The sequence below is a fragment of the Macaca fascicularis genome, chromosome 9 (assembly GCF_037993035.2).
Source record: "Macaca fascicularis isolate 582-1 chromosome 9, T2T-MFA8v1.1".
NCBI classification, from domain to species: Eukaryota; Metazoa; Chordata; class Mammalia; order Primates; family Cercopithecidae; genus Macaca; species Macaca fascicularis.
Window position 1 is genome coordinate 119,979,939 of NC_088383.1, and position 27,874 is coordinate 120,007,812.

Sequence of the window (27,874 nt, forward strand, 5' to 3'; positions counted from 1 at the left end):
AGAGATGAGTCAGTGTTTGTAATGTTGTGATTTAGTATCTGTTTTTAAAAATTAAATAATAATTAGAAAAATTGAGGTATAAAAATAGTAAAGATGCCAGGGCAGTTAGGCAGGAAAGATAAAAGGCATCCAGATTGGAAAGGAGGAGATAAAACTAGTTGTATTCCCAGGTAACATGATCTGTATTCAGAAAATTTGAATGAATCCACATTTTTTTAACTCCCCAAGACTGAAACCAAACTATTAACTAAAAAATGAGTTCAGAAAGGTTGCAAGATACAAGATTAGTACACAAAATTCAATTCTATATACAGTAGGAATGAATGATCTGAAATGAAATTATTGCATTTATGATAGCATCAAAAATAAAATACTTAGGAATAAATTTAACAAGAGAAATGCAAGTCTTGTACACTGAAAACTGTAAAACTTGTTGAAAGAAATTAAAGAAGACCTAAATAAATAGAATGATATCCCATGGTTATGGATTAGGATATTTAATATTGTTAAGATGGTAATACTCTCCAAAATTAATATTTTTGGAAACTGGACAAGATGTTTTATGGTGTATGAATTCTCTCTCAAGAAAGAAAATTGACAAGATAAAAAAGGAAATAAAACTACCAGTATATGAGTTTGAGGTTGACATTATTTGGATATTTGCTTACATGGAAGGGTTGGATCAAAGAAGACTTTTAGAAATGTATAAATGTATTTGTAATTTATTCTCAGAAGTGCATGGAATTTGATGGGGTATATTTTTAATACTTTTAAAGTTATGTAACAAATGTTAAAAATAAGTAATATGATTTGAATAACAAGTACAGTCATGTGCCACATAATGATGTTTTGGTCAGTGATGAACTGCATGGGATGGTGGTGGTCCCACAAGGTTCTAATGGAGCTGAAATATTCCTATCCTCCAGTGATATGGAGACAGTTGTAATGTTGTAGCACAGTTACTTTGTTTTTTCATAAATTTAGTGTAGCCTAAGTATACAGTGTTTATAAAGTGCATAGCAGTGTATGGGTAATGTCTTAGGCCTTTACATTCACTAACCACTCACTCATTGAATCACCCAGAGTAACTTCCATCCTGAAAGCTCTATTCATATTGAGTGCTCTATACAGGTGTATCATTTAAAAAATCATTTATACTGTATTTTTACTGTACCTTTTCTATGTTTAGATACACAAATACCATTGTGTTCCAATTGCCTATATCATTCAATATACTGACCTGCTGTACAGATTTGTAGCCTAGGAGCAATAGGCTATATCTTATAGCACTGGTGTGTAGTAGGCTATACCATCTAGGTTTCTGTGAGTATACTGTATGATGTTTGCACCATGACAGTCATGTAACACACTTTTCAGAATGTATCCCTATTAAACGATGCATGATTATGTATTAGTTTGTAATTATAAAGTAAATATATTCAAATGCTGTGCTTTAAATATTTACTTACATGTAAATATTTAAATACATATTTACTTACATGTAAATATTACATCCTAAGGCATGACAGCAATTAAATTTTACTTTACCTTTTATGAAAATACATTATAAAAGTTGGAAGGATACTTAAATACGATTTTTTTAAATTCAGTCAGCCAGCATTCAACATTCAGACAACTAGATATGTGCCCACCAAATACAAAGAGGATTTTAACAAAGAACATATAGGCAAAAATATTCCTAGCTGAAGCTCTTGTGCTGAAAAAGTTCTCCCACTTTTTTGAGATGTTCAAGTTTGAGCAGGAAAATCAAGACTTGTTTCTTTACAGCTGGAAACTGAATTATTGAACATTTTAGATAATGAGTTTCAAATTCTCAGTTGTAGAGAAAAGAGAAACTGTGTGGAAATCTTTGCCCTGTCTAGTAATACCCCATTATCATCTCTCATTTTTTGGCTCTCAGTGCACTATTAAGAGCATCTTGATAGAAGTGAAATATTTATGCCACTTTATGTTGAAACTTTGTTAGTGCCCTCTAGTGGTATTTAAAATCCCTTATTTTTAGTGGCACACTAAAGCATTATGGTCACAACCCAGGACACGTCCATTATAAACCTACTCGTAGATCTCAGTGATTCAGACACACTGAAGCATTGCATTTGAGTCATAATTATGAACCATTTAAAAATTGGGGATTTATTTTTTAATTATGAAAAATTCTGTGATAATAGTACCATGTCCAGTCTATATGTTACTAGCTGTTACCCATTATTTCATTATATTGGAATGAGGGCAAATAATCCTGTAGGCAAGCACGATATTTTAAAAGTTAGGAATTCTAACACATCTCAACTTTTAAATCTAATAGATTGATATGCTGCTGAAAGAATATTTACTCTCTGGAGACATATCTGAAGCTGAACATTGCCTTAAGGAACTGGAAGTACCTCATTTTCACCATGAGCTTGTATATGAAGTAAGATTACCTTGCCATGTCAAAGAGAATTATTAAGTGTTCCTTTTTGTAGCATAGTGACTTATGCTTTTTAAATAATGTACATCCTTTTTTTAATATCAAAGGAGGAAGTGGTTTTTAAATTTTCACTATTACAAAAGGCATCTGATACATTTAGGAGCGGTTTCATATATAAATTAACCAAAAATTCACTCATTGATTCAATTTTTAGGCTGTTATAATGGTTTTAGAGTCAACTGGAGAAAGTACATTTAAGATGATTTTGGATTTATTAAAGTCCCTTTGGAAGTCTTCTACCATTACTGTAGACCAAATGAAAAGAGTAAGTATACCATTATTTTTGAACAACTTTTAGGATTATGCCTTAAATATATGATTGAATACAGATTATGAATTGTCAGTGACTTTTCTTTAGGTATGTTTAGTGTTATTATGCCTATATGTTTTATTTTTTCTTAATGGTAATGTTTGAGGTTTGAACCTTTTGCAACCATTTCTTGGAAAGTAACACTGCAGTGGGTTTTTTGTTTTTTTTTTAACCTACTTTGACAAATGTGATTATGTATTCTACCTCAAGGGTTCGGTTTCTAAGATGTGACAATTTCTATTTTATATCTAGCGAGAAACATGAACCTTTAACTTTTAACAAATTATAAAGTACTTTTTTCCTATTTAAAATTTTATGATTCTTGTTTTAAATGTTTGTGAGGTTTGTGTTTGGCCTGTATTTTTTAAAAGAACATACTAAGTGTATATAGAGAAGTAGATGGGAAAGGAGTTTGCCCAATGTCTGGTGTCTGCCTACAGCTCTTTTAAGAGAACAGTATTTAAAAAAATTTTTTTAGCTATGTAACCAATTTTACTTATTTTTTAAATTTACATTTTAAATTTTAGATATCAGAGGGGTACATGTACAGGTTTGTTAGATGGGTATATTGAGTGATGCTGAGGTTTGGGCTTCTAATTAATGATCTTGTCTCTAAGGTAAATACAGTACCTGATAGGTAGTTTTTCAACTCTTGTCCTCTTTCCCACCTCCCTACTTTTGAAATTCCCAGTGTTTATTGTTCCTATCTTCATGTCTGTGTGTACCCAATGTTTAGCTCCCACTTACAAGTGAGAACATGCATTATTTGGTTTTATGTTTGTGATAATTTTCTTAGGATAATGGCCTCCACCTGCATCTACGTTGCTGCAGAGGACATGATTTTGTTCTTTTTTATGGCTATGTAGCATTCCATGGACGTATATGTACCACATTTTCTTTGTCTAATCCACCATTGATGGGCACTTGGGTTGATTCCATGTCTTTGCTATTGTGAATAGTACCCGATAAATATACAAATGCAGGTGTCATTTTGGTAGAATGATTTATTTTCCTTTGGACATACACCCAGTAATGGGATTGTTGGGTTGAATGGTAATTCTATTTTGAGTTCTTTGAGAAATCTCCGAACCACTTTCTACGGGGGCTGAACTAATTTGCATTCCCACCAACAGCATATAAACCTTCCCTTTTCTCCTCAACCTTGCCAGTGTCTGTTATTTCCTGACTCTAATAAAAGAGAGCAGTTGTAAAACACTGTAACAAATCTACTTTCTGTGCTTCTCACTATTCAAATCAGACTTCAGTTTAACCACTTGAACATTTGGTCTTAAATATAGATTGATGACATAGTGATGGATCGATTGTGTTTTATGACATATATTTTATATTGGCTAACAATTCTGTGTGTAATTTCATTGTTGTAGGGTTATGAGAGAATTTACAACGAAATTCCAGACATTAATCTGGATGTCCCACATTCGTACTCTGTGCTGGAGCGGTTTGTAGAAGAATGTTTTCAGTCTGGAATAATTTCCAAACAACTCAGAGATCTTTGTCCTTCAAGGTACTTTATTTAAATACTACTTTCTCAATATAAAATAGTGGATGAGGTCTTTGGGGAAGTTAAGTGCTAAGTTAGTTTATCATTCCCTGAAGTCACTGAAGAACATGACTCTTGTGAGTTCATGGAGAAAGAAGGGCGAAGCTTGTTTTAGCCCCCTTGTAAATCTGTACAGGACTGCCTCATGAAGTCCCAGTTCATTTGAAAGAAACTAATCTTGTGGAGCAGTTGCTTTGTTGTAAGTAGTTTCAGTGTTATTTTAGAGTAGGTATTATCAGTGATAAGATGAGAAAATTGAGGCTTAGGGAGGTACACTTTTTCTAAGGTCACATGGCTAGTACATGGTAGAAGCCAAGTATGAATCCAGGACTTTTCTGGCTTCAAAGATCTAGGCTCTTACCTGTACTGGACATGGCTTCCTTGACTTTTTTACAGGTTGGAGAACTGGGTCTAATTGGATGTTCTCATTGGAAAGTGTGTGTGTTGGGGGGTGTGTGGAGGATGTTCTCACTGGAAAGTGTATGTGTGTGGGTGATTTTCCTTGGAGCTATTTTTTTGCTACTAGGATGTAACTCTTAAGGAGTTGCTAAGTTTTTTGTTGTTGTTAAAGCTAATAATGAAGCTTATAATGTAATAATATAAATGTTTAGTAATAGCCAAACTTACTGCTTGTGTGGGTCAGTTTTATATAATCTTAAGTTCTTACAATTTTTTATCTGGAAAATTTCTTAAGCTTTGATATTTTTATTTAAGTGCATTGTAAGAATTAAAACTCAGAAAAATATTTCCTAGTAGGGGCTTTTGCTTTAGAATTTTAGAAGCCATTAAAAGAGAGGGAAAAGAAAGTGATGAAAGATAGTTTAATAGCTTTACTAGAAATATTTGGAAATATAGACATTAGTTTGGTGATGGCAGGATTTATGTATGGATGTGCCAAGTGGTATACATTAGTAAAAACTCTGAACTTTGGCAGGCCTTATTATTATTGACTGCTTCTTCATTCCCTACCTTGGTCTCAATACGTAGTCTGAAGCCTTTATGTTCAAGATGATGTAGCTGTTTTCCACTTAGACTTGATATGAAAAGGGGCCAGTACCCTGGCATTGACTTTTTGAAAGTTTTTCAGCCTCTGTTTGAAAGTCTGAATGTTTCTGTGTGGCTTTATTCTCAAGGGTCATGTGAGGCAATAAACTTTCTGTGTATACATACCATATAGCTTTGACTTGGGTCCTTTATCTTTTAGCCTATTTGGGTGAGGTGCACATTTGTGTGTGGTTTTGCATGCTTGTGCCTGTAGGCCTGGGGTCAGAGAGTAAGGGCTAATGTTGCCCAACTTCTATTTCCCACTTACTGCTTTAGGCCACTGGCCAGCTGTTCCTTCTGGGCTATTGCCACTAGCTAGAGTGTGGTTACGTTATAGAGCTGGGCTTCTTGAGTTTGACAAAGCACAAATCCCAACATGGGGCATAGGCTATGATTCTGATTTCTTTTTCCACATTCAAGTTATGGCTTTTCTACAGTTGATAAAACTTTTTATTTTTTTTAATTGTCAAACATGGATATTTTGATAGGTTCCACAGCTCCAGTTTGCATAATTCTGAATTATGTTAGTGTTTCCTATTTGGCTCACTGTTAAGCTTACAAATAATAATTAGAAATAAATTTAAATTTCTAAATAAAATGCTTTAGTTTGAGTCAACTTTTTTTTAATATGACTGTTTGGATAGTGAACTTACTAAAACAAAAACTCAGATTTGATATTGATGTTTTATGGTAAGATACATAGTAGGGAGTCTTTGCCAAAGGAATTAGAGGCATGCTTTTTTTTTTTTTTTTAAATGGAAAACCCTTTAAAAGCTAACATGTAACAAAAAAATACCAAGTTTTTAATTTTTTTTGTTGACTATAGTCAGAATCTGTATCTGTTTTCATGTCTTTTTTTTTTTTCTTCATTACAGGGGCAGAAAGCGTTTTGTAAGCGAAGGAGATGGAGGTCGTCTTAAACCAGAGAGCTACTGAATATAAGAACTCTTGCAGTCTTAGATGTTTTAAAAATATATATCTGAATTGTAAGAGTTGTTAGCACAAGTTTTTTTTTTTTTTTTTAAGCACTTGTTTTGGGTACAAGGCATTTCTGACATTTTATAAACCTACATTTAAGGGGAATTTTTAAAGGAAATGTTTTTTCTTTTTTTTTTTTTTTTGTTTTTCGAGGGGGCAAAGGAGGGACAGAAAAGTAACCTCTTCTTAAGTGGAATATTCTAATAAGCTACCTTTTGTAAGTGCCATGTTTATGACCTAATCATTCCAAGTTTTGCATTGATGTCTGACTGCCACTCCTTTCTTTCAAGGACAGTGTTTTTTGTAGTAAAATCACTGGTTTATACAAAGCTTTATTTAGGGGGTAAAGTTAAGCTGCTAAAACCCCATGTTGGCTGCTGCTGTTGAGATACTGTGCTTTGGGAGTAAAAAAAGAAAGTTGTTTCTTTGTCTTAAAGAATTTTTTAAAAATTAGTCATGAGACTTATTCATCTTTCCAGGGAACATACTGATTGGTCTTAAAAGACTAGACAGTTAAGTAAATGGTGGCTGGAACATCTATTTTTCTACAAAACTGGAAAAATGAACCTGGTTCTAGAAGAATGTACACCAAAATAAAACATGTGAAGCAGTGTTGATTCCTTATTGGGGGTACATTATTTTAGGTCTCTTAAACTTTAATTTCACACAGTAAAGTTTAAATCTCATAAGGAAGCATATTTGAACCTAGTGAATTTAATCTTAGTGTTCCTTGAAAACTTTTTCCCTACAAAATTTCAAGTGAAAAGTACAATAGTAAATTAAGATTACACTGGGGAAAAAAATGCAGGTATCACTTTACTCCATTATTATCTGACCTAGAGCTTAATTAAGTTTTAGAAATATGTTATACCTTCCATCATTCCATCATCCTTAAATTCTGTTACCAAATAATGGCTAGTGTTACAAAAAGTTATACTCCAAAGACCCAAAGCTTGACATTTACCCAATGTATGAGAAAATATTACCAATTAGTAACACAGAATTATCATATTTTTAACCTCTTTTACATAGCCTAATAACTCAGCAAGGCCTCAAGGTCTATGCTAATTTAAACTGCCAAATATTGACTGTAGCAAACAAGAATTATATTCAGAATTTATGAGGGTACTGTTAGGAGTATACTAATTACAGGTTTAGATACAGTCCGTTAGAATTAAAACCAAGTTTAATGTTCATATTTACCTCATGGGTTTTATCCAAGCCCATATTTCCTCGGCTTATATAAATATAGTTACCATTTTTAGGTTTTTTATTGTTTGACACTTGGATGATAAATGCAGTCATTTTATTCTCAAGTCCTTAAAATTAATGTAATTAAAAGTTAGCTGCCCACAGAATAGGTGAGGGTTTCTTAAAAATGAGATTTAAGGGCTGGGGCGTGGTGGCTCATGCCTGTAATTCCAGCACTTTGGGAGGCCGAGGTGAGCAGATCACCTGAGGCTGCGAGTTTGTGACCAGCCTGACCAACATGGAGAAACCCCATCTCTACTAAAAATACAAAATTAGCCAGGCGTGGTGGTGCATGCCTGTAGTCCCAGCTACTTGGGAGGCTGTGGCAGGAGAATAGCTTGAACCTAGGAGGCGGAGGTTGCAGTGAGCTGAGATGGTGCCATTGCACTTGTTTGGGCAACAAGAGCAAAACTCTGTCTTAAAAAAAAAAAAGAGGAGGTTTAAGACAGTTTTGTTATTACTGGTAGGATCTGGTCACACAAGATAGCATTAAACGTGACACAGCACATAAAATTGGTTTAAAAATTTCGTTTTTTATGTAATGTGAAAGCTCATTGAACACTTTATGCAAGATTGGAATGTATCTTCAGATTTAATAAACATAAAGATCCTCTGTATATAAAAGTTGTATTTAGTCCCTTGTGCCCAAGAATGTTATCTATAAGAGATCCCAAGCAAGTTACCTATAAAAGAGAGCAATAGCAATGGTGAACAAATAATGTAATTTGCAATTCTAAAAACATGACTTAAACCCCATAAAACTTTGTTCATAGTTCAACTGTTTATGTTCAATACAAACCAGTGTGTTTATATTCATAATACAAATTTCATCAATCTTGGATATTTTTGTATTTATATGAATACTCTCAATTTTATTGATAATATTAACACATACTACTTTCAGCACACAGAAGCATATTTTCTAGTTATTGTTAAATAGTAGATAATGTAGGTTGTTCCCTAAAGCGCTCAGTTATTCAGTGGGTTATTTGCCGTTGATCCTTTTCTGCCATTTCTTGTTGGTGAATTGTATTCTGTGCTGCTTGATGCATTTTCTCTAGTTTTTCCAGAGTCAGAGATTTTAAGGGTAAAAGTTTGGGTTTACACAGCACCATTGTGGTTATATCTTCCACAAACAATGGCCCTAAGTTTAAGAAGAAATAAGAATTAATTCAAGAAAGATAACCCAGTTGTTTGGTAGTTAGATTTGCAGCTAGAATGAAGGTCTAAAAAATTAATCTGTTGTCAGTGAAAAACTCTTGTACCTAAACTGAGTTTTGCTGTGGGACCAGAAAGATCATTGTCACTCTAAGCAGCATTTCTTACTACTAGGGTGTTTCTGAGGAAGACAAGTTTTGAGCTTTCTACCCAAGCTATGCTACCATAAGACACAACTTTTTGTGTCAGAAGTTTAATTTTAAAATAAGATTTGGCAGAATATATATACATAGTGCAAAAAATATAGCAAAGTATGATATTTAACATAAATATTCAAATAACTGAATGTTTAAACCTTTGGCTTTTCTTACTGTTGCTTTAGGTTTCTCTTTTTCCACTTTCAGACCTTATTTAACATTACAGTAAATTCTATTATTTCTTTCATTGAAGTTTCATATTGAGCCGGGCATGGTAGCTCATACCTGTAATCCCAGCACTTTGGGATGCCAAAGGGGTTGGATTGTTTGAGACCAGCCTAGGCAACACATTGAGATCCCATCTCTACAAAAATAAAAACAAATTAGCCAGGCATGGTAGCACATGCCTGGCTAGTACTAGCATATCAGTAGGCTAGGGCAGGAGCCCAGTAGTTCAAGGCTGCAGTGAGCTATGATTGTGCCAACTGTACCCAAGCCTGGGTGACACAGTGAGAACCTGTTTCTTTAAAAAAAAAAATTCATATTGTAATTAGCAATTTTAGGAATTAATTAGCTAATTGGCAATTTTAGGTATAAGAAACAATGTTTTATTTGTTATCCTTTTACTGGATATCATGAAAAAGCATATAGTACAAGTAGACAGTAAATGGGATAATACGGAACACAATAGCTATAGATGTTTAGCTGTTAAGCCTCCTATGTGACACTGCCTATCACTTGTTTAGTCCCTATAATAATGACTTCAATATTTTGTGATGTACATACCTTGTTTTGGAAGAACTTCCCGGAACATTGACTTCAATTCTGCCATATCTGAGTTGTTGGATACAGTATTTTTTCCTTCAATGAGAAATCAGTATTATTCAAGAATAAATTCCCAAAGCAGATTGCCTGAGACATTTCCGTTGTAGTTTAAGAAGTAAAATCCAAATTCCTATAGAAAGTGAACTACCCTAACCTTGTATAATATTGCCATTAATTTCCTGTGACCTTGGGATAGTTCGCATAAACATTTAGATCTTGTCAACTTCCATTATTCAGTTGTGGTGTTAACTACAAGGCTAGGTGTTACAATTTTTTTTTCTCTCATAGTGAAAACTTGGAAGAGCTTCAGTTTTTAAGGCAAAGATGATTAATATCATCTGAGGAAAAGGCATTTGTGTGTAGCCAGCATGGTTCATTGATAGCATCTCCCCTGAATGGTGAGTGACAAAAAACATGACCACCATTTGAGACGGGGGGTGAGGCAGGTAGGTAGGAAAAGGAGGAACTGGCAGGCTAACATAAGATTCCTACTTGTCTCAACAGCTGGTTTCTACTTTGTGCCTAACAAAAAGAATCCTATGGCTCACTGGCTACACAGCTGCAATTGGTAATGAAGTAATACAATAGGTGAAACTGGCTCGTAAAGAACAGAAATAAGGTAGAGTTTCAGTTTACTATTTTCCTCTAATACTGAGATTCTATATGCGAAAGGACCAGCAATACTTAACTATGAGTATTTCTTATGAACATCCCAGCATATATGCCATTTTTGCCAGTGACATTTGCTCCAAGTATTACAGCCAAGATTCTGCTATGCTGTGTTCAAGGTGTTCTGGACTAAGCTGTAGAATGATCCCTTTCCAAACACAGATGCTTTTCTAGACGGTCCCACCTACTCAAGTGATTCACCTTGCTGATGCAACCTTACCATGCATCTTTCACATCACCCCCGCAGATTTATTATTTATAAAGTGGTGAATCTGGCTTGGTGCCTGCCTTTACCAACCACTGCAAATTAATTATAATCAAGTGAAGCTTCTTCTGGTCTTTGTTATTCCCGCTCCACTACTTTGACATTCCTCATAAAAGCTTCCTACTCTGTATTCAAGTCTCTTCCTCTTTCTTGCTCAGATTCTTATTCTGGAACGTCTAAGTTCCTGAAAACCTCTATCTGCTTTCCAGAACTTTGTCATCAAACTTTACCCCTATACTGCTCTAGCTGGGAGAGATGATGAAATAAGTAATGGACCAAGAATAAAGCAACTCATCACTAAATGGAATGTGAAGTAAATAAATATACAATTTCCTTAGCCTGCACAGCTTCTCCTACAATATTCTTTTCTTTTTAGGCCTGCCAGTGGTACCTAGTGATCACTGCCTTTTTTTTTTTTTCCTCCAGGTTAGGATGAAGGTTACTAGCATTGCAGACCCCCTGATTAGCCTTGAATTAAAGTATCAAAAATACCACCTAGCCTCTCCATTAAATATATCACAGTGAAAATATTCATTATGATCACGTTTCCTTATTTGAAGCAAACCTGACATGATATGCCACTGAAAGGGAGGACATTATAGATGTTGATAAATGTGAAGGAAATACATAGGAGCTAAGGAGTTTTATATGTATCACCAAAATCCTAAAGTGGTAGATGAACAACTCTTAGCTGTTATATAGCGTAAGCAACTCCAGCTACTCTGAATTGTCACTATCCTTTGTTTCCTCTTAGTCTGATACCTTTTTCACATCCAAAATCTGACCTGACAAAAACAATGAAACTTGGTGCTCTACCAAACCTCAGTTCTCTGTTTGACTAAGGTGCCATTGTTACTGTAAATGGTGTGGAGCCAAAGGGATGGTAGGGAGTGGGTTGTGCCTAGTGTGGGGCAGATCAGTGCCAGTCACTTGCCTGGATAGAATGTCTGTTTTAATAGGGTTGGTTCTTGTTTCTAGGCCCCCTTAGGCATTGGCAGGAAAGAAACAGGAAGGGAAGGGCTAAAATAAGCAAGGTGGTGGTTGGATGGCCAGCACTGGCTGGGCTCTACTTTGATAATCAACTGCCCTGGGAGTCCAGAGTAGGAAGGAGTACAGTCATGTGTTTCTTAATGATGGGATATGTTCTGAGAAATGCATCATTAGGTGGTTCTGTCATGGTGCAAACATCCTAAGAGTGTACTTACACAAATCTAGATGGTATAGCCTAACATAAATCTAGGCTATATGGTACAGTCTACTGGGCCTAGGCTATAAATGTGTACATGTTACTGTACTGAATACAGTAGGCAACTGTAACACAATGGTAAGTATTTGTGTATCAACATAGAAAAAGTAAAGTGTTCTGCCATAATATCATGAGCATTACAACGGGTATGACATCATTAGGCAACAGGAATTTTTCAGCTTCATTATAATCTTATAGAACCACTGTTGTATATGCAGCCTATTGTTGACTACATGTTGCTATACAGACAGTATTTCCTTCTCCCACACGGCCTGCTAATAGCCAGACATGGGTGATTTGCTTAGAGTAATGCACTCTAAGCAGTTGTGGCTACTTTTAAGAGAACTTTCTTGTCAGGTGAGATGTATTTAAACCAGGGACAGATGGGCCAAAGGAGAAACATAACAGCTATGGCTGAAATTGACGTGTATTCTACAACTGCCATGGCCATTTAATTCAATAAATATGCGAGTTTTTTAAATCATATGCCAAGCATTGTTCATAATGAACAGGACAAAAACTCAAAACTTTGCCTTTTTGGAGACTACAGTCTCGAGTAAGAAGAGAGAAACAACACCATGCCAGAGGGTCTACAGAAAATAGTGTAAAGGGGATTAAGGAATGCTGAGGGGGGTGGTGGTTCAATTTTAAGAGGAAAATTATGATGACCTCATTAAGAAGGTGACATTTAAACAAAGACTGCTTTTGTGTGTATGAGTGCATGTGTAATGTCTTTTTAAACAGCAAAAAGTTAAAAGTCTGATAGTATCCACAGGTAGGGACGGTATAGGGAAATTAGCACTATTAAGCTTTTTTAGAGGGATTTTGCAGTACTGTATCTACTAAAACTAAATATGCATATTTTCTTTGACATGGTAATTGGCTGTAAAGAAACAACACAAATGTAAAAAAGAATGTTCATTAAAGCATCGTGTTGAATAGCAAAATGTTCAGCAATAGATAAAGCTAACTAAATGTTCACCAGCAGATCAAAGGTTAAATAAATCATGGAACATCCATAGAACGGAATACTATGCCAAATTAAAAAATGATGCAGATTGTCAAGGCATATTTTAAGAGAAAACATTAAATTACAGAAAATGAAATTTTTCTTACATTAATAGAACCAAACTTACAATGCTCACAGAATACAGTGTCAATTCATCATTTTTTGAAGGCCTTGGTCTAGGTAAATGGAAAATAATCTGCTGCTTCCTTTACTTACGTAGATTCTAAAGTTTGTAATTTCTCCCAGAGATAATAGTTTTGATGAACAGTGCATTCCAAAATCATGATAAGGTATGCAAACCTGTTGTAGCTATTTGGGCTGGATGTCTAAAATTAATGCTGAAAAACTTGAAGGAAAACCAAATCTTTGTTATGAAATATTTTACTCTGCTGTAGGAGTGAGAGTTAAAAGGCATGTCTAGGATGGATTATTGCCTTCAAATCAATCATACACATTTGGCAAGTTAAAAATCCCTGGTGCGGGGGCTGGGCGCAGTGGCTCACACCTGTAATCCCAGCACTTTGGGAGGCCGAGGCAGGCGGATCATGAGGTCAGGAGATCGAGACCATCCTGGCTAACACAGTGAAACCCTGTCTCTACCAAAAATACAAAAAATTTGCCGGGTGTGGTGGCGGGTACCTGTAGTCCCAGCTACTCGGGAGGCTGAGGCAGGAGAATGGCGTGAACCCGGGAGGTGGAGCTTGCAGTGAGCCGAGATTGCGCCCCTGCACTCCAGCCTGGGCAACAGAGTGAGACTCCGTCTCAAAAAAAAAAAAAAAAAAAAAAAAAAAAAAAAATCCCTGGTGTGATTTAGCTGGATAACCAAACTAAATAATGGGTGTGAGACCAGACTAGATCACTGAAGCTTCCTTCTGAACCTGGAGAATATATTATCAGTGGTCTTCAAATTTTCTACTTGCATACTCCCAAAGAGATTTGGGAAAACTAGGCATCACTTCATACACTGATACTTAAATTTATTATCATAAATTTAAATTATAAAGGATATAATTTCCAGCATATTAAAAATAACTGTTACCTCAGTCTTTTAAAAACATCCAATATAATCTAAACGTAACAGCAAGTTGATAGCTACCATCATCCATTAATAAAAAGAAGCTAATTTTTAAGTTAGAAGTTTTATATCATCTTTTTTTCTTCCTGGACCTCTATTTCCAACCCACTTTATTCTAGTGCAACATATTTTCATGCCTTTTTTTTTTTTTTTTGAGATGGAGTCTCGCTCTGTCGCCCAGGCTGGAGTGCGGTGGCGCGATCTCGGCTCACTGCAGGCTCTGCCTTCCGGGTTCACGCCATTCTCCTGCCTCAGCCTCCCGAGTAGCTGGGACTACAGGTACCCATCACCACGCCCGGCTAATTTGTTTTTTGTATTTCTAGTAGAGGCGGGGTTTCACCGTGTTAGCCAGGATGGTCTTGATCTCCTGACCTTGTGATCCACCTGCCACGGCCTCCCGAAGTGCTGGGATTACAGGTGTGAGCCACTGCGCCTGGCCTCATGCCTGATATTTTAATGATCATCCTATCATACTTCTTTGCTACAAAAATGTTTATAAACTTCAAAATATTTTGGATTCAGTTATTACAATTGGTACGAAATTGGTCAAAATGCATTACACATTGATAAAGCAATTGTTGAACATAAAAATAAAGTTATTGGCCATGTATGTTAATAAGAACATAGCTTTATTTTCTCAATTAGTTCATGTATATACATGGCTGAAAATTTACTTATTGCTACAATTCTGTTGTTGTTCTTTTTTTTTTTTTGAGATGGAATCTTGCTCTGTTGCCCAGGCTGGGGTGCGGTGGCAAGATCTCAGCTCACTGCAACCTCTGCCACCTGGGTTCAAGTGATTCTCCTGCTTCAGACTCTTGAGTAGTTGGGATTACAGGTGCGTGCCACCATACCCGGCTAATTTTTGTATTTTCAGTAGAGATGGGGTTTCATCATGTTGGCCAGGCTGGTCTCGAACTTCTGACCTCAAGTGATCCGCCCTCCCTTGACCTCCCAAAGTGCTGGGATTACAGGTGTGAGCCACCGTGCCCAGCCCTATTCTTCATTTTTGTAGATGTAAACACTGAGATGAGAATGGGAAAATTTTTTTCAATCTTTGAACCTAAGTTATATGCTAACAATCATGTAGTGACCTATCATCAAGAAATAATTTTAAATGACTAGCAGACTACTCAATTAGGTATTCCTTCAGTATTGCTGAAAGCTGAGAACAGTCTCTTGACTTGCAAAAGCACTACTTAATAATTAGCAAAGCCCTTAGTCTTTCTTACTAGAGTTACCAATGTTTCCTTGTCTCTGTGTTTAGCTCCTAAGAGATGTTTATTCCCTTGAGCATTTTGTCATAGTAAGATTCTACCAGGCTAGAGAGATGCCTTTCCTTCATACATTCTTAGAAAAATAATTGTGGGACTGGTATGGTGGCTCGCATCTGGAATCCCAGCACTTTGGAAGGCCAAAGTGGGAGGATTGCTTAAGCCCAGGAGTTCAAGACCAGCCTGGACAACAAAGCAAGACCTCATCTCTACAAAAAATTTAAAAAAAAGTTAGCCGGGCATGATGGAGTGTGCCTGTTAGTCTCAGCTACTTGGGAGGCTGAGGTGAGGGTACTGCTTGAGCCCGAGTTTTAGGTTGCACTGAGATATGATCACGCCACTGCATTCTAGCTTAGGTGAGAGTAAGAGCTTGTCTCAAGACAAAAAAAAAAAAAAAAAGAAAGAAAGAAAAATGGTGAAAGGGGAGACAGGAAATGAGATGAAGCATGATGGTTTATCCACAGGTCCATTTTCTCAGGGAATGCATTATCAGCAGACATCACATATAAAAGTTTAGGATCTGAAAATTGATTGTTCTTAACCTCGCTTGCTTGTATACCCCTCCGATTGTCTTCAGGCATCTTGAGGGATATGCATATCCTGGTATATAGACTGATGATCAATACAATAACCACGTTGTTCTTTGAGATGTTTATGGACTTTCTGAGAAGATTCCATAGTATTAAATTTGAGAAGCCCTGGGAAGGAAAAAAGTTAAACTTTCTTTTTAACAGCAGGACTCTTTAGAAACTTTAATATGCTAACGTATGTGATACATTTCAAACAGGAGAATTGAGTATATATTGTTTCCTAAAGTTATGTGATTCTGGAATTCTTTAAAAGTGCAATTATGGGACCAGTATTGCCTAGAACACACTTTGTATTCCTAGGGCAATGTCGCTTTCAATATGGCATATGTAGTAATACGCACATTTAAGGAAAATACCAGTATTTACAAATAACTAATTTTGAAATTAGTAAAAACTGTATTTCTTTTGAATGTAACATTTATTAAAATCAAGTGAAGAATGACTTTTTTCTCTGTTAAGTGAAAAGTTTAGACCATCCTGGACAAAGCTGTTTTTTTAAAAAGGAATTATTTAAATATGAAAAGATAAAATCTTGCAAAAGACTTGTAGAGTTGGCAAAAATGACATCTTTTTCTCCTATCACAAGGATATTCTGATATGGGGGTTTCTAGTGACACAAGTACAATATTTTGTGCCAAAATGCTAACTAATGGTTATTTATGGGCCTTATTTCTACTTTCTATTACATGAACATCCATTACTAAGAAAAGGTTAAGAACAAAATTGAAGTATTCAAATGGCAAGTCGTCTTATATTGAAATTTTAATTCAGCGTCAGACTTACTAAGGCACAGTCTCTAGGCTTGAGGATCCTGAAGGATGGGGGTGGAGGGAGAAGAAATAGGCACATAAGCGAAGAAGCATAATGCAATATAAGTTCTATACTTAGAAGTATTTGTAAAAATGCCATGGGAACACAGAATAGGGAGAAACTGTGTCAGGTACAAATGGTGGGGGAGGAACTTTAGGTGCAGGTAACAACAGTTTGTGGAGAGGCATGAAGATGGGCAACACAAAGCACATGGTGCATTATGGGAGAGGCAAGGAATGCTATAAAAAAAAAAAAGTTACGAGCAACCTGTCTGGAAACAAACCCAAACCAAACTGCAGTCAAATTGATTTTGAAGGAAATAAGGAGAACCACTGAAATATTTTAAGAATGAGAATGACCTGAACAGATTTAAATGTATTCAGGAGGACAATTACAGGGGTATTTCAAATAGTTTAGGTGCAGGTGAAAAATGGGTGCTTCAATTGAGCAACTAGCTACACTGTGAAATCATAAAGCTAGGGAAAGACAAGAGTTCAACTTTGGAATCTAATGACTCAGATATGCTTATGAGACTTTTCAGAACAAGTGTCCAATAGGCAAAGGGAAGTATATGAAGCAGTGATTTAAGTAAAAGCCATGATAGGGTGGTGGTTAACTCAAGCCAGCAAAACAATGATACCCTCAATAGATTTTCCATTAGGCAAGTATCTTCATAGAAACAAAAGCAATCAACAGCAGGACCCTTCAAACTGTAAAGACTAAGATTTATATAATTTTGTTATGAAAAGGTTGGCCTTTTTTTTTTTTTTTTTTTTTTTTTTTTTGAGACAGAGTCTTGCTCTGGCACCAGGTTGGAGTGCAGTCGTGCAATCTCGGCTCACTGCAACCCCCACCTCCTGGGTTCAAGTGATTCTCCAGCCTCAGCCTCCCGAGTAGCTGGGATTACAGGCATGCGCCACTACACCCAGCTAATTTTTGTATTTTTAGTAGAGACGGTGCTTCACCACGTTGGCCAGGCTGGTCTCGATCTCCTGACCTCATGAGCCACCCACCTCAGCCTCCCAAAGTGCTGGGATTAAAGGCATGAGCCACTGTGCCCGGCCAGAAAAGGTTGGCTCTTACGTCATCTCTTGAACTTAAATGTTGTAGACTTGCAGGAGACCTACAAATGAAAGTCTTAGAGAAAGACAGAATCCTTCACGAAGATCTTCCCTGCATACCTATTACATATTTGGGAAAAGAGCCTAGCTCCTAGTTCTTTGTTCAAGAAAGTATAAATCTCTACAGTGGACAGAAATTATGAGTTGATAGGTCAAATTAATGCTGTACCTTGTATTCTATTTGGAAATAAACACTGGACAGTAAAGACTAGAGTGATAAACATGAGAATGTCATTGTTTTAGGTGACAACAAAAGCATTACTCTTTCAGAGTAGAAAACTAACAAATGTAACGTGAAAAGAATTTGGAATGATAAAGTGCCTATACGAACAGATTTTTTCTTTCAACAAACATACTAAATGTCTATAATGTACCAGCCGTAGCTAAGTGAGGGAGACAGAGTAGGTAAGAACCAGTTCCTTTCTTTGGTGGAGGTGAGGTAGGGAATGAGACACACGTAAATAAGTAATTATAATTGAATACAATGTACTTTAATAAAAGCATGCCTATTGTGCCTTAAGAAATGAAAACTACTAAAAACTTGGCCAAGGATAGGGGACAATGGGTGGTCTCTGAAAAAGAATCATTAAACATGACATTGGAGCTAGTCCCAGAAAGTTGAATGGGGGTTTACTAGGCAGAGAAGGAGATGTATAGCAAAGGGTAGATGTTGTAGACAAAGTGAACAATATGTTCAAATGAAGAAGCATTAAAAAAATAAGTGTTCTGTTGGGGGACATGGCTAGAGGGCAGTGCATGTACCGTGTGCAACAGGTATTGTGGTGGGAGTGACCAGGTAGAGGCCAGTTCACACTCAGTCTGCAATGCTGAATTTGGACTTTGTATCCTATAGTCAGAAGGGAGCTAATTGGATGGTTCTAAACAGTTATGTGACATGATTCATGTTTTGGAAACACATATTCTAGACAAAATGAAGGAAAAATGAGAAGAGACACTAGAGGAAAGATTAGTAAGGAAGCTGTAATTGTTTAGGTAAGATGATGAAAGTATGAATTAAAGCAGTGATAACAGACACTAAGAGGAGAAGATATAAGAGGTAATTAAGGGTACAAGAAGTTGAGATTCAAACATCCTCCACCTTCCCACCCCCCACCGCCAGTGGGTGATAATGAAATGACCACGGACGACTAAAGTGAGCTAACATGATTGTGGATATACCCGTATTAATTAATATTGGAAACACAGAGGAGAAGGTTAAGAAGGAAGAGTAAAGACCATAAGTTCGGTTTAGATTCACAGAGTGTGGAAGTCCAAGAGGAAGGTAAAAAGGACTGGAGGCCCAGAGTCAACTGTACAGTAGTGCAAGCTACAGAGGTGGACATAATCATTCAAGAAAGATATGGCAAGATGGTGAGTGGTGGGGTGATGGTAAAAAGAGACAAGAGTATAATATGGTGGTTGAAAGAAGCAGCTGAAGTCAGATTAGTCGCTTAAACAAATTACTTGATTTTCTAAGCCTTTGTTTCAACTGCAAGATAAAGCTTACAATGGCATCAACTTGAGATGGCTGGTGCATTAAAGATATAATTCATATAAAGCCATCAGACCAAACCCTGCATGAGAGCTCAATGAATGTCAGCAATTCTTACCATACTGTACCATTATAATGTTGGCATAAAATTACATTTTCAGAAAAAATAAGCTTATTAACATGTATTAGTTATAGAGGCTTGTTACTAAAAAAGCATGATGAAAACCCTATGGGCAAGCAAAAATATTTTAGAATTCTCCACCTCTTCTCTCAATACCTATACTCTTAAGAGTTACATGAAAGGCAGAATCGTTTAAATGTCAAGACATTTACCTTAGCTTCTTTTCTTTAGTTAGCTTAGTGGCTCTTAAATTTTAGTTTGCTTAAGAATAACAATAGCAACACAGTGTTTAGTATGAAGTCACGCATGTATTTCAACTAAGTAGATATTTTTAAGGAATTTTCTGCAGTAATTTTGAAAATAACTTTTATCACCATAACGGGTGATTTTATAATCGAATTACCCATGTGCCCATCCACTTCCCACTGCATCTCCCAACTGCAGCGGGAGGTGAATGGGCACATGGGTAAAATTATATATTGGGTACACATATATATGATGAAATTTAACAGACTAAAACAAGGTTTAAGAAAAGTTATCTTGTCCAACATCATATAGTTGACAAGTGAAGAAATGGGATTTGAACTCGGGTCTGCCTTACTCAAAGGCAAGGTCTCTTTTCAGTTTTCTCTATGCTGCATCTGTAGGACTGACAGGGAGGTCCCCTGCAGGTTTAGTATGGTGCTTCACTGAAGGAATATCAACATTTAAGAAGACGGTGGAGAGATAATCGTAGACTATGGTGTGCAGAAGCCAACAAAGGCTGAAGTAACATACAATCTTAAATTTCTACTGAAATGGGAAATTTTGAAGACACTAATAACCCTTACAAAGGACGGTGAAAATAAAATATGAGGCAAACAGTAAATCTCAGGAATGAGGTAGATGAAAAAGTAAGTGCAGCATATTGACTAAAGCACACTTCTTCCTCCTTAGTTTAGGGGAGCTGTGCCACAGTCAGACCAATATATGGCTCTAACCAACATGTAGCTTTTCTTTTTTTTTTTGTCTTCTTAATTTGAGGATTTAGCATTCCAGTTGTCATGTTTGATGCTTTCTGAAGTAAATCTCTTAGGAAAAAAAACTGGTTTTTGACTCTAGATTTTGTTTACAGCATTATATATTATTTAAACACTATGTCACTGAAACTTTCAAATCCCAAGCTTAATTAGAAATATACAACACTTTAAAAGCTTACAAATTTTGCATTTTTAAATTATCTTCATCATATCACAAATTATATGACAGCTTATATCACAGCTCATATGAGAAGATACTGATCCTGGGTTGAATAGCTGAAGAGGGCAATTAGCTTTACACTGCACCTATCTTCATCTAGCCATCTGGAAAATGTAAGCTGTGGCCACACAGGGGACAGACAGAGAAGGAGACTAAATTACTAAAATTCAAACTCCAATTCCTGATTACTCACAACGTGTACATATGGATCAGAAACATCAAAATGAAAACATATTGTGGATGCCAAAGTCAAGTCTTGGTTTCTAAAAATGTTCAGGATGGGATTTGGATGTTTTTAAACCTGTCCTCCCCACACTAAATCTCCTTAATCTAGTATTTGATCTTTGCTGGGAGCCCCAAGGAGCCATTCCATGCGTCTATGTGTTTATTCTCCATAATATATGCCTACTACTTCTCACTTGTCACTACATCTTCATTGTAATTCCTTTTTCCCTGTATTAATGTATCTAAACTTATCAGCTTATGCTTATTGTACAAGACCCCAGTTTTAAAGTTAGAAATAGAATGCTTGAGCATATCCTAGGATTCCATGTGTTTTAAATACTATGACAGTAAAATCCAATGTGTGACTTAAATAAAACAGAAGCTTATACTAGAGTCTGTCATTTTTTTTCTAATCAATCGATTTCACCTTTATATTTTAAATGAAGTACAGGGTTGCTCTCTGGTGCTAACTAGTTGTACTCTATTTCACATTTATACTTTGAATGGGGTACATGGTTGTACTCTGGTCATAGCTGCTAACTAGCTGTGTGACCTTGAATACATTTCTTAGCTAACTAGAGGTTTGATTTTCTCATACAAAATATGTTTATTATCTGTCCTGGGTTGTAAGGTTCAAGTGATAAGTGGATGTAAAAGTCCTTAGAAATACAGTATGACATTTATTATTCCAGGACTAATTTTCATATTGCTATAATAAAGGGCTTGTTCTAGATTACCATACGGTATCTTCTGTCTCTAAAAATCTTTGAATCTTCATAAATATCATGGTATAAGACAGCATGATCTATTTAGAGGTGCTTTTCTTTAAAAACCTGTTTCACTTACTTTTGAAGCACTATGTGCTGCCAAATTGTGTTCTTAAATGTTTTAAAAAGTATGATAATAAAGCAAACCTATTTCATAATAGAACTCAAAGTTGAGAAAATATGAACAAACTTTCAAAAGGGCAGCAAAGGTTAAAACCTTTAAAATTATAATCAAGGGAACAGAGGCTTGTTGTATAAAATAATCTATCTTGAATTTTTGATGGAGATGACAGTGACTTGTTGCCTAACCTATAGAAGTAAATGCAGTTGACATATGGCAAAAAGAAAAAATTTCTAAAGCATTTTGAGATTCTCAACAAAAGCACCACTTATGTTTTCATGTTAAGAAACATACATGTCATAAACTGGTAACCCTGGATGCTATCCACTTAAATATTTTGTTGGTTTACAGGTATTTAAAAAGTATTTGAGCCGATGTTTAAAAATCAGGAAATTTCACGAAAAATCCAAATTTTAGCTCCACTTGACAAATCTGGCAACATCAAGCCTACATTTCAATATGGCAAAATTTGGCTAGGGCTGGGAAGTGATGCTTCACTTAGGTAAGCACATGCTCTGGAATTCTCCAGTCCTTCCTACTGCCTATTGTTTCCTCTTACTACTTGCCCATCCATTGTACGCATTTGACTTTGCAACTACAGTAAAACACAGAGCCACTGTGAACATATGCCAAGCTAATTTTATTAATGGGCATTGAGATACAAAAATACAATCTCTGGGAACTGAAGGAGTAGTCAGGAGCAATCATGGCCATGGACTGTAAAGGATACTTTATGTAAAGAATATTTTTCTTCTGTGAATATTTATTAAGTTGGGTTCCTTAAAGTAAATTCAACCTGCCTACTGTGGGGGTTCTGAGTGGGGGTGGTGACAATAGTAGAATAACAAAATTTTTATCTTTTGTCTTATCCAAGACTTGTGGTTAACTGATAGGTGAATTTTCAAAAACATACTAGATTTCTGAATGTAAATATAAGAAAAAGGTGAAAAGGGAAGCCTAGAAAGAATGCATTTTTCAGCAAACATAAAGTAGTAATACTCACTCAAGCAACTGCCCACATGCTAGCAGAATGCTTAATTTGGATTGATAATGTTTATCTGGAGATGCCAAGTAACATCATATGTCATATACTGGAGACTACAGTAGATTCTACTGTTTTGCTATCTGGCATCTGCTGGTAGAAAAATGTTCCAACATGTTCGATTTAGCTAATTAATTCAAGCTCATGTGAATAAAATGTGTGGTGTCTAGCTTCTGAAATGTGCCTAGGCCTAAGAACGGGAATTCTTCTTGGGTGAACTTGGATGATGCCACTGGCTCTGGGAAAATCCAGTAGCAGACACTACTATTAAGTTAGTAATGATACATCCTACTCACGTAAAATGTCTTTTTCTAATAACCCTTCCTATTTCAAAATTCAATACTAGACAGTGGTCCTAAAAATGTTAGCTATTAACCTTTTTTTTTTTTTTTTTTTTGAGACGGAGTCTCGCTCTGTCACCCAGGCTGGAGTGCAGTGGCCAGATCTCAGCTCACTGCAAGCTCCGCCTCCCGGGTTCCCGCCATTCTCCTGCTTCAGCCTCCGGAGTAGCTGGGACCACAGGCGCCGCCACCTCGCCCGGCTAATTTTTTGTGTTTTCAGTAGAGACGGGGTTTCGCCGTGTTAGCCAGGATGGTCTCGACCTCCTGACCTCGTGATCCACCCGTCTCGGCCTCCCAAAGTGCTGGGATTACAGGCTTGAGCCACCGCGCCCGGCCAGCTATTAACCTTTTAAAAAAGTATTTGCTCACACCTGAGATATTTAGTTAGCTATTTCAACAGTGTGCAAGGAAAGAGAAAAGTTGTTTGATACTCTACAGAGTGCTTCTCAAAGCCCAGTCCCCAAATCATCTGCATCAAAACTCCCTGTACAATTATTAAAAATACAGATTTTTCTGGAGCTCTCCAGAAATCAGAATTGCTGAATCAGAATACTTTTTCTTTCTTTTTTTTTTAGACAGGATCTCACTCTGTTGCTCAGGTTAGAGTGCAGTCATGTGATCATGGCTCACCACAGCCTTGACCTTCTGGGCTCAAGTGATCCTCCAGCCTCAGCCTCCCAAGTAGCTGTGACTACAGGCACATGCCACCCTGCCCGGCTAATATTTTGTATTTTTTGAGACAGGGTGGTCTCAAACTCCTGGGCTCAAGTGATCTGCCCACCTGAGCTTCCCAAATTGTTAGGATTACAGGCATAATCCACGGCAGCTGGACCCTAACTTTTAATCAAGTCCCCCACATTAAACTTAAGAGAACTACTGCCATAGATTCATTCCTTCACTCACTAAATAGTCAATGTCAATATGTGCCCGAATTCAATACGTCCCCTAACTGGACTGCTTTAGAAGTTATTAACTACCATACACCGACTGCACTCCATGTGCTATATAAACTGAGGTAAAGCACTTTATATATATTTGAATTAATTCTGTACAACAATCCCTAACGGTTTTAAGGCTCTTTTTTAAAAATGTTACTTATTTTTTTCTTTTTCGAGACAGGGTCTTGCTCTGTTGCCCAGGCTGGAGTGCAGTGCCGTGATCTTGGCTCGCTGCAACCTCTGCCTCCCAAGCTCAAGCGTTTCTGATGCCTCAGCCTCTTGAGTAGCTGGGACTACAGGTGTGTGAGACCAAACCCGGCCAATTTCTGCATTTTTAGTAGAGACAGGGTTTTGCCATGTTGGCCAGGCTGGTCTCAAACTCCAGGCTTCAAGTGATACACCTGCCTCAGCATCCCAAAGTGCTGGGATTATAGGTGTGAGCCACACCTGGCAAGGCACCGTTTAATAGATAATAGAGTGAGTAGACTGTCCAAGGTCATCCAGTTATTGAATAGTCTTATTCCTGAAACCCAGGTCTGATGCTAAAACCTGTGATCTTAATTGGTATATTATTTTGCCTCACTTAAATCTGGAGTATTCCCACACAAGCAAATTCCCTTCTACCCAAAGGAAGCAACTAATGGAACGCATTACGTAATTTTCAATATGATGGCTAAAAACATTCTATACCAATCTAAGAGATTCTGTCCTCCCAGAGCATTTTCTTCCGCTCCCTTATGTGCAGTTTTTTCCTTTCACTTATCTTTCATAATCAAATATAAGTCTAGGCTAGGAGTATATGAGGTTGGCAGTCTTGAGAATTTTCCTTTTGTGATTATGAAGTAAATTCCACAAACACTTATCTATCCATTAGACAGAGGATGTATCTAATGTACTAAGTATAATCTTGATTTTGTAATTTTTAATAGGCTCTGCTTAATGCTACCAAAAAGCTATCACAAAAACACCAGGACCAATTAAGACTTGCATGAGAATTTCAGTGAGAAAAATAACAATGCCTAAATTGGAATGTGACCAGATGGCCAACAGTTGCCTTGGTATTTGCTTTGATAACATCAAGATTCATCTGTATTTGAATAGCAGGGCCCACACATCTTCCAACAATGTCTGCAGGGTGCCAGGAGTTGAAACTCATAAACTATGCTGACATCAGTACACTTTACTGCAGAAATACATTGCATCAGCTCCAAGAATAGGCAAAGTAGCAGCAACACTTTATTAAAGGTAGTCAGTCTATGTTGCCAACCCAAGGCACTAACACATACTCTATACACACATGATTAAATGCTACCCTCCTCTTTGTAGGACACCGGAGAGGGGTAAGCAGGCTGAGAAGTGAGATGGATTTAACCAGCAAATCATGGAAAAGGTGCGTATACTTGGCGTTTGAGAAGGCTTAGTCATGACTGGAAAAGTATGAACACTGTGACATATCCTTGCAAAAAAAAAAAATGTTCAACTTAAGCCTCTAGACTAATTTCTGGTTTACAAGAAGAAAAAAGGGGGGCCCATTTCCAAAAAGACTCCTGGCTTGAACTCTTCAAAATGCCAATATCACAGGGGGAAAAAGATGGGGGAACTCCACTACATTAAAGCTGAAGAAAAATTTTGACTGGATCCTGATTTCTTTTTTTTGCAAGAATGGGAAGGAGAAGGTATAAAGGATATTCCTGGGTAAATTAGGAAAATTAGCACTTGGGCTAGATTTTAAACATTACAAAACAGCTGTAATAATGATATTGTGTTTTGCTAGAGAACTTCAAAATTCTCAGGAAATTCATGCTCAAAGTCTTAAGGGTGTCTGCCTAACAATAAGTGTCTGCAACTTTTTACAACAATGAAAAAATGAGGAGGAATGAAAAAAATATGGCAAAATGTTAACTGCTGCATCTAGATGACGGGTATATGAATATTCATTAAATTATTTAATTCTTTCAGCTTTTAAATATATGAACACTTTCATAATAAAACATTGGGGAAAAAAATCATGTCAGAAAGACTTCACAGGGGAAACGTCAAAAAAGGCTGAGTAGCAGGCGCTCAGTTGAATTTCTGATAAATTGAAGATCTCTAAAACTTGGCTGGAACTGTCTTGGGCATCCAAGAGACACCCGAGATATTCAAACTTTCAGTAAGTATTTACCAAAATAATATCATGTGCAGGGTGAAAATGACAGGAAGACGAATCTGATACAAACCATTCTATTTAGGTGCAGACATGGTAGTGAAGTTAAAAACATAAGCGGCTATTATATATATATAACATACTGATTGTCATAAAAGACGTGCAAAAAATGCTAAACTCAGAGGAATTACTTTCTGCTGGGGAGAATCTGGAAACACATCTCCGCGAATAACAGAATCAGACAGAATCACAAAAGGTGAGTGCTACAACAGATTTCAGTAATTAACCGCCAAGAAACAAGAGTAGTTCATTTTGGCTGGCGTGTAAGTACCAGGGAAGTAGAAATTAAGTCGAGAAGGTAGGTTTTGTTGACTGGCTGGATATTAACAATTTTCAATTTTACCTGAAAGTTCTGGTCTTTTTGCTGCAGCTTTAAGCATCCAACCCGGTATTACCAAGATGACTGAGAGTTCTTGACTCAAGCATACAGAAGAAACTACAAGATAATGTATGATAACTTTGTAAAGGGCCATATTAAAGCAATACAGCATTTTCAAAAATATTCAACACGTTAAGAATCTGTAGACCTGCAGGATTAGGATAGTATATCCCACCACAAGAACCGCAGTCAAAGCTTACAAAGGACAAACGCGGAAAGGGGGGAAAACTCAGAATGAGAAGGCAGGTGGCAGGGGAAAAAGATAGAGGTCTTGCCCTGATTGTAGGGGCTCATCTTTTTCTTTTATAGCTGAAGGTGGAAAATTATTTTCTCAAGTTCCCGAATTCTCTTCCCTCTAAAGGCCAGAGAGTGAAAGTACTTAATAGGAACTTGCGGAGGCGTGGTCAGGAGCTCCATTTTGCCGGAGTTAGGAGCTCCGCCCGAGGTCCGCGCCCATTCCCCGCTGGGGCCCTCCCAGCCAGCCTGGCTCTGGCTGGGCTAGGGCGGCCTGTAGCGCTGCCTCACCCCACAGGGAGCCTCAGGGGGGCGGAGGGAGGGCGGGCCGCCGCTAGGCCAGCCCGGAAAGAAAAGCAGCTTCTAACGGAAGGGGCCCTGAGCCCCGCTCTCCATTTCAGCGCTCCGTCCCACAGGGACCGTCCGGCTCGGGTCCGGCCCACTTGTTGGGGCCCAGGGACTCACCTCACTTTGCAACTGAGGTCAAGAATGGGCATTCCCTAGGGCACGGGCGGCGAGGCTATTTACCCCCTTACCCCCTTCCGCCATGACCCTATTCGGAAGTGCCAAATGCAACTTCCGGGCAGGAGAGGGATTTTCGGAGCCCTAAACTATAGTCCATCTACGTATGTGACCAGATGTCTCAGTAAAATAAGGGCCGGGAAACTGGACGTGTAGTCCAGAGTATGAATTAACTTGTCTAACATGGGATGTCTGGTCACCCACGGTACCTCTTTGGGCTTACTTACAGATGCATCCCTTCCCAGACTGCTCAGCTGTTGCCCCGGGTAACGGTGAGACTGGCGAAGGAAAAAAATCTACGTCACCCTGGAAACAGGAAGCCAGGAAACTCCTGTTGCCATTATCAGTTATGGCCGCCTTAGCTTCAACAGTA

The 27,874-nt window shown here is 37.3% G+C and overlaps 2 protein-coding genes and 1 long non-coding RNA gene across 17 annotated transcripts in view; 2 read left to right on the forward strand and 1 right to left on the reverse strand.

Annotated features, from left to right (window-relative positions):
• The window catches only part of PDCD4 (programmed cell death 4), a 28,822-nt gene extending 20,563 nt beyond the window's left edge, over positions 1–8,259 (forward strand). For all 11 annotated transcript variants that reach the window (XM_074002699.1, XM_045361515.3, XM_074002694.1 and 8 more), the window contains 4 exons: positions 2,327–2,434; positions 2,646–2,756; positions 4,187–4,326; positions 6,282–8,259. In XM_074002699.1, coding sequence (XP_073858800.1) covers positions 2,327–2,434; positions 2,646–2,756; positions 4,187–4,326; positions 6,282–6,342 — 420 coding nt within the window. In that variant the 3' untranslated portion in view covers positions 6,343–8,259. The remainder of the gene's footprint in view (positions 1–2,326; positions 2,435–2,645; positions 2,757–4,186; positions 4,327–6,281) is intronic.
• A 219-nt stretch (positions 8,260–8,478) lies between these two features.
• On the reverse strand, positions 8,479–27,801 carry BBIP1 (BBSome interacting protein 1). 4 transcript variants are annotated; one of them, XM_005566414.4, is made up of 4 exons: positions 27,729–27,801; positions 26,710–26,802; positions 9,777–9,851; positions 8,479–8,779 (listed from the first exon to the last, which is right to left on the reverse strand). In XM_005566414.4, the coding sequence occupies exons 2-4, from the start codon at positions 26,744–26,746 to the stop codon at positions 8,613–8,615; spliced, it is 279 nt and encodes a 92-aa protein (XP_005566471.1). In that variant the 5' UTR covers positions 26,747–26,802; positions 27,729–27,801; the 3' UTR covers positions 8,479–8,612. The 4 variants fall into 4 exon arrangements, with proteins under 4 accessions (XP_005566471.1, XP_005566472.1, XP_015312155.1 ...); XM_005566415.4 differs by having other exon boundaries at positions 27,445–27,801; XM_015456669.4 differs by lacking the exon at positions 27,729–27,801 and adding an exon at positions 27,125–27,285.
• On the forward strand, positions 10,075–26,562 carry LOC135965190 (uncharacterized). 2 transcript variants are annotated; one of them, XR_012418207.1, is made up of 5 exons: positions 10,075–10,213; positions 10,320–10,434; positions 25,487–25,550; positions 26,120–26,312; positions 26,392–26,562. It is a non-coding gene; the product is annotated as an uncharacterized lncRNA (long non-coding RNA). The 2 variants fall into 2 exon arrangements; XR_010578093.2 differs by lacking the exons at positions 10,075–10,213; positions 10,320–10,434 and adding an exon at positions 24,330–24,459.
• Positions 27,802–27,874: the final 73 nt, after the last annotated feature.

Bases quoted from the DNA above. Each gene is read 5' to 3' on its own strand.
- BBIP1 (XM_005566414.4), bottom strand. From the start codon at position 26,746: ATGCTTAAAGCTGCAGCAAAAAGACCAGAACTTTCAG. The intron at 9,852-26,709 runs GTAAAATTGAAA...TTCTCATTGAAG, and splicing joins AAAAAGACCAGAACTTTCAG to GAAAAAATACTGTATCCAAC. The intron at 8,780-9,776 runs GTATGTACATCA...TCTTAAACTTAG, and splicing joins GGAAGTTCTTCCAAAACAAG to GGCCATTGTTTGTGGAAGAT.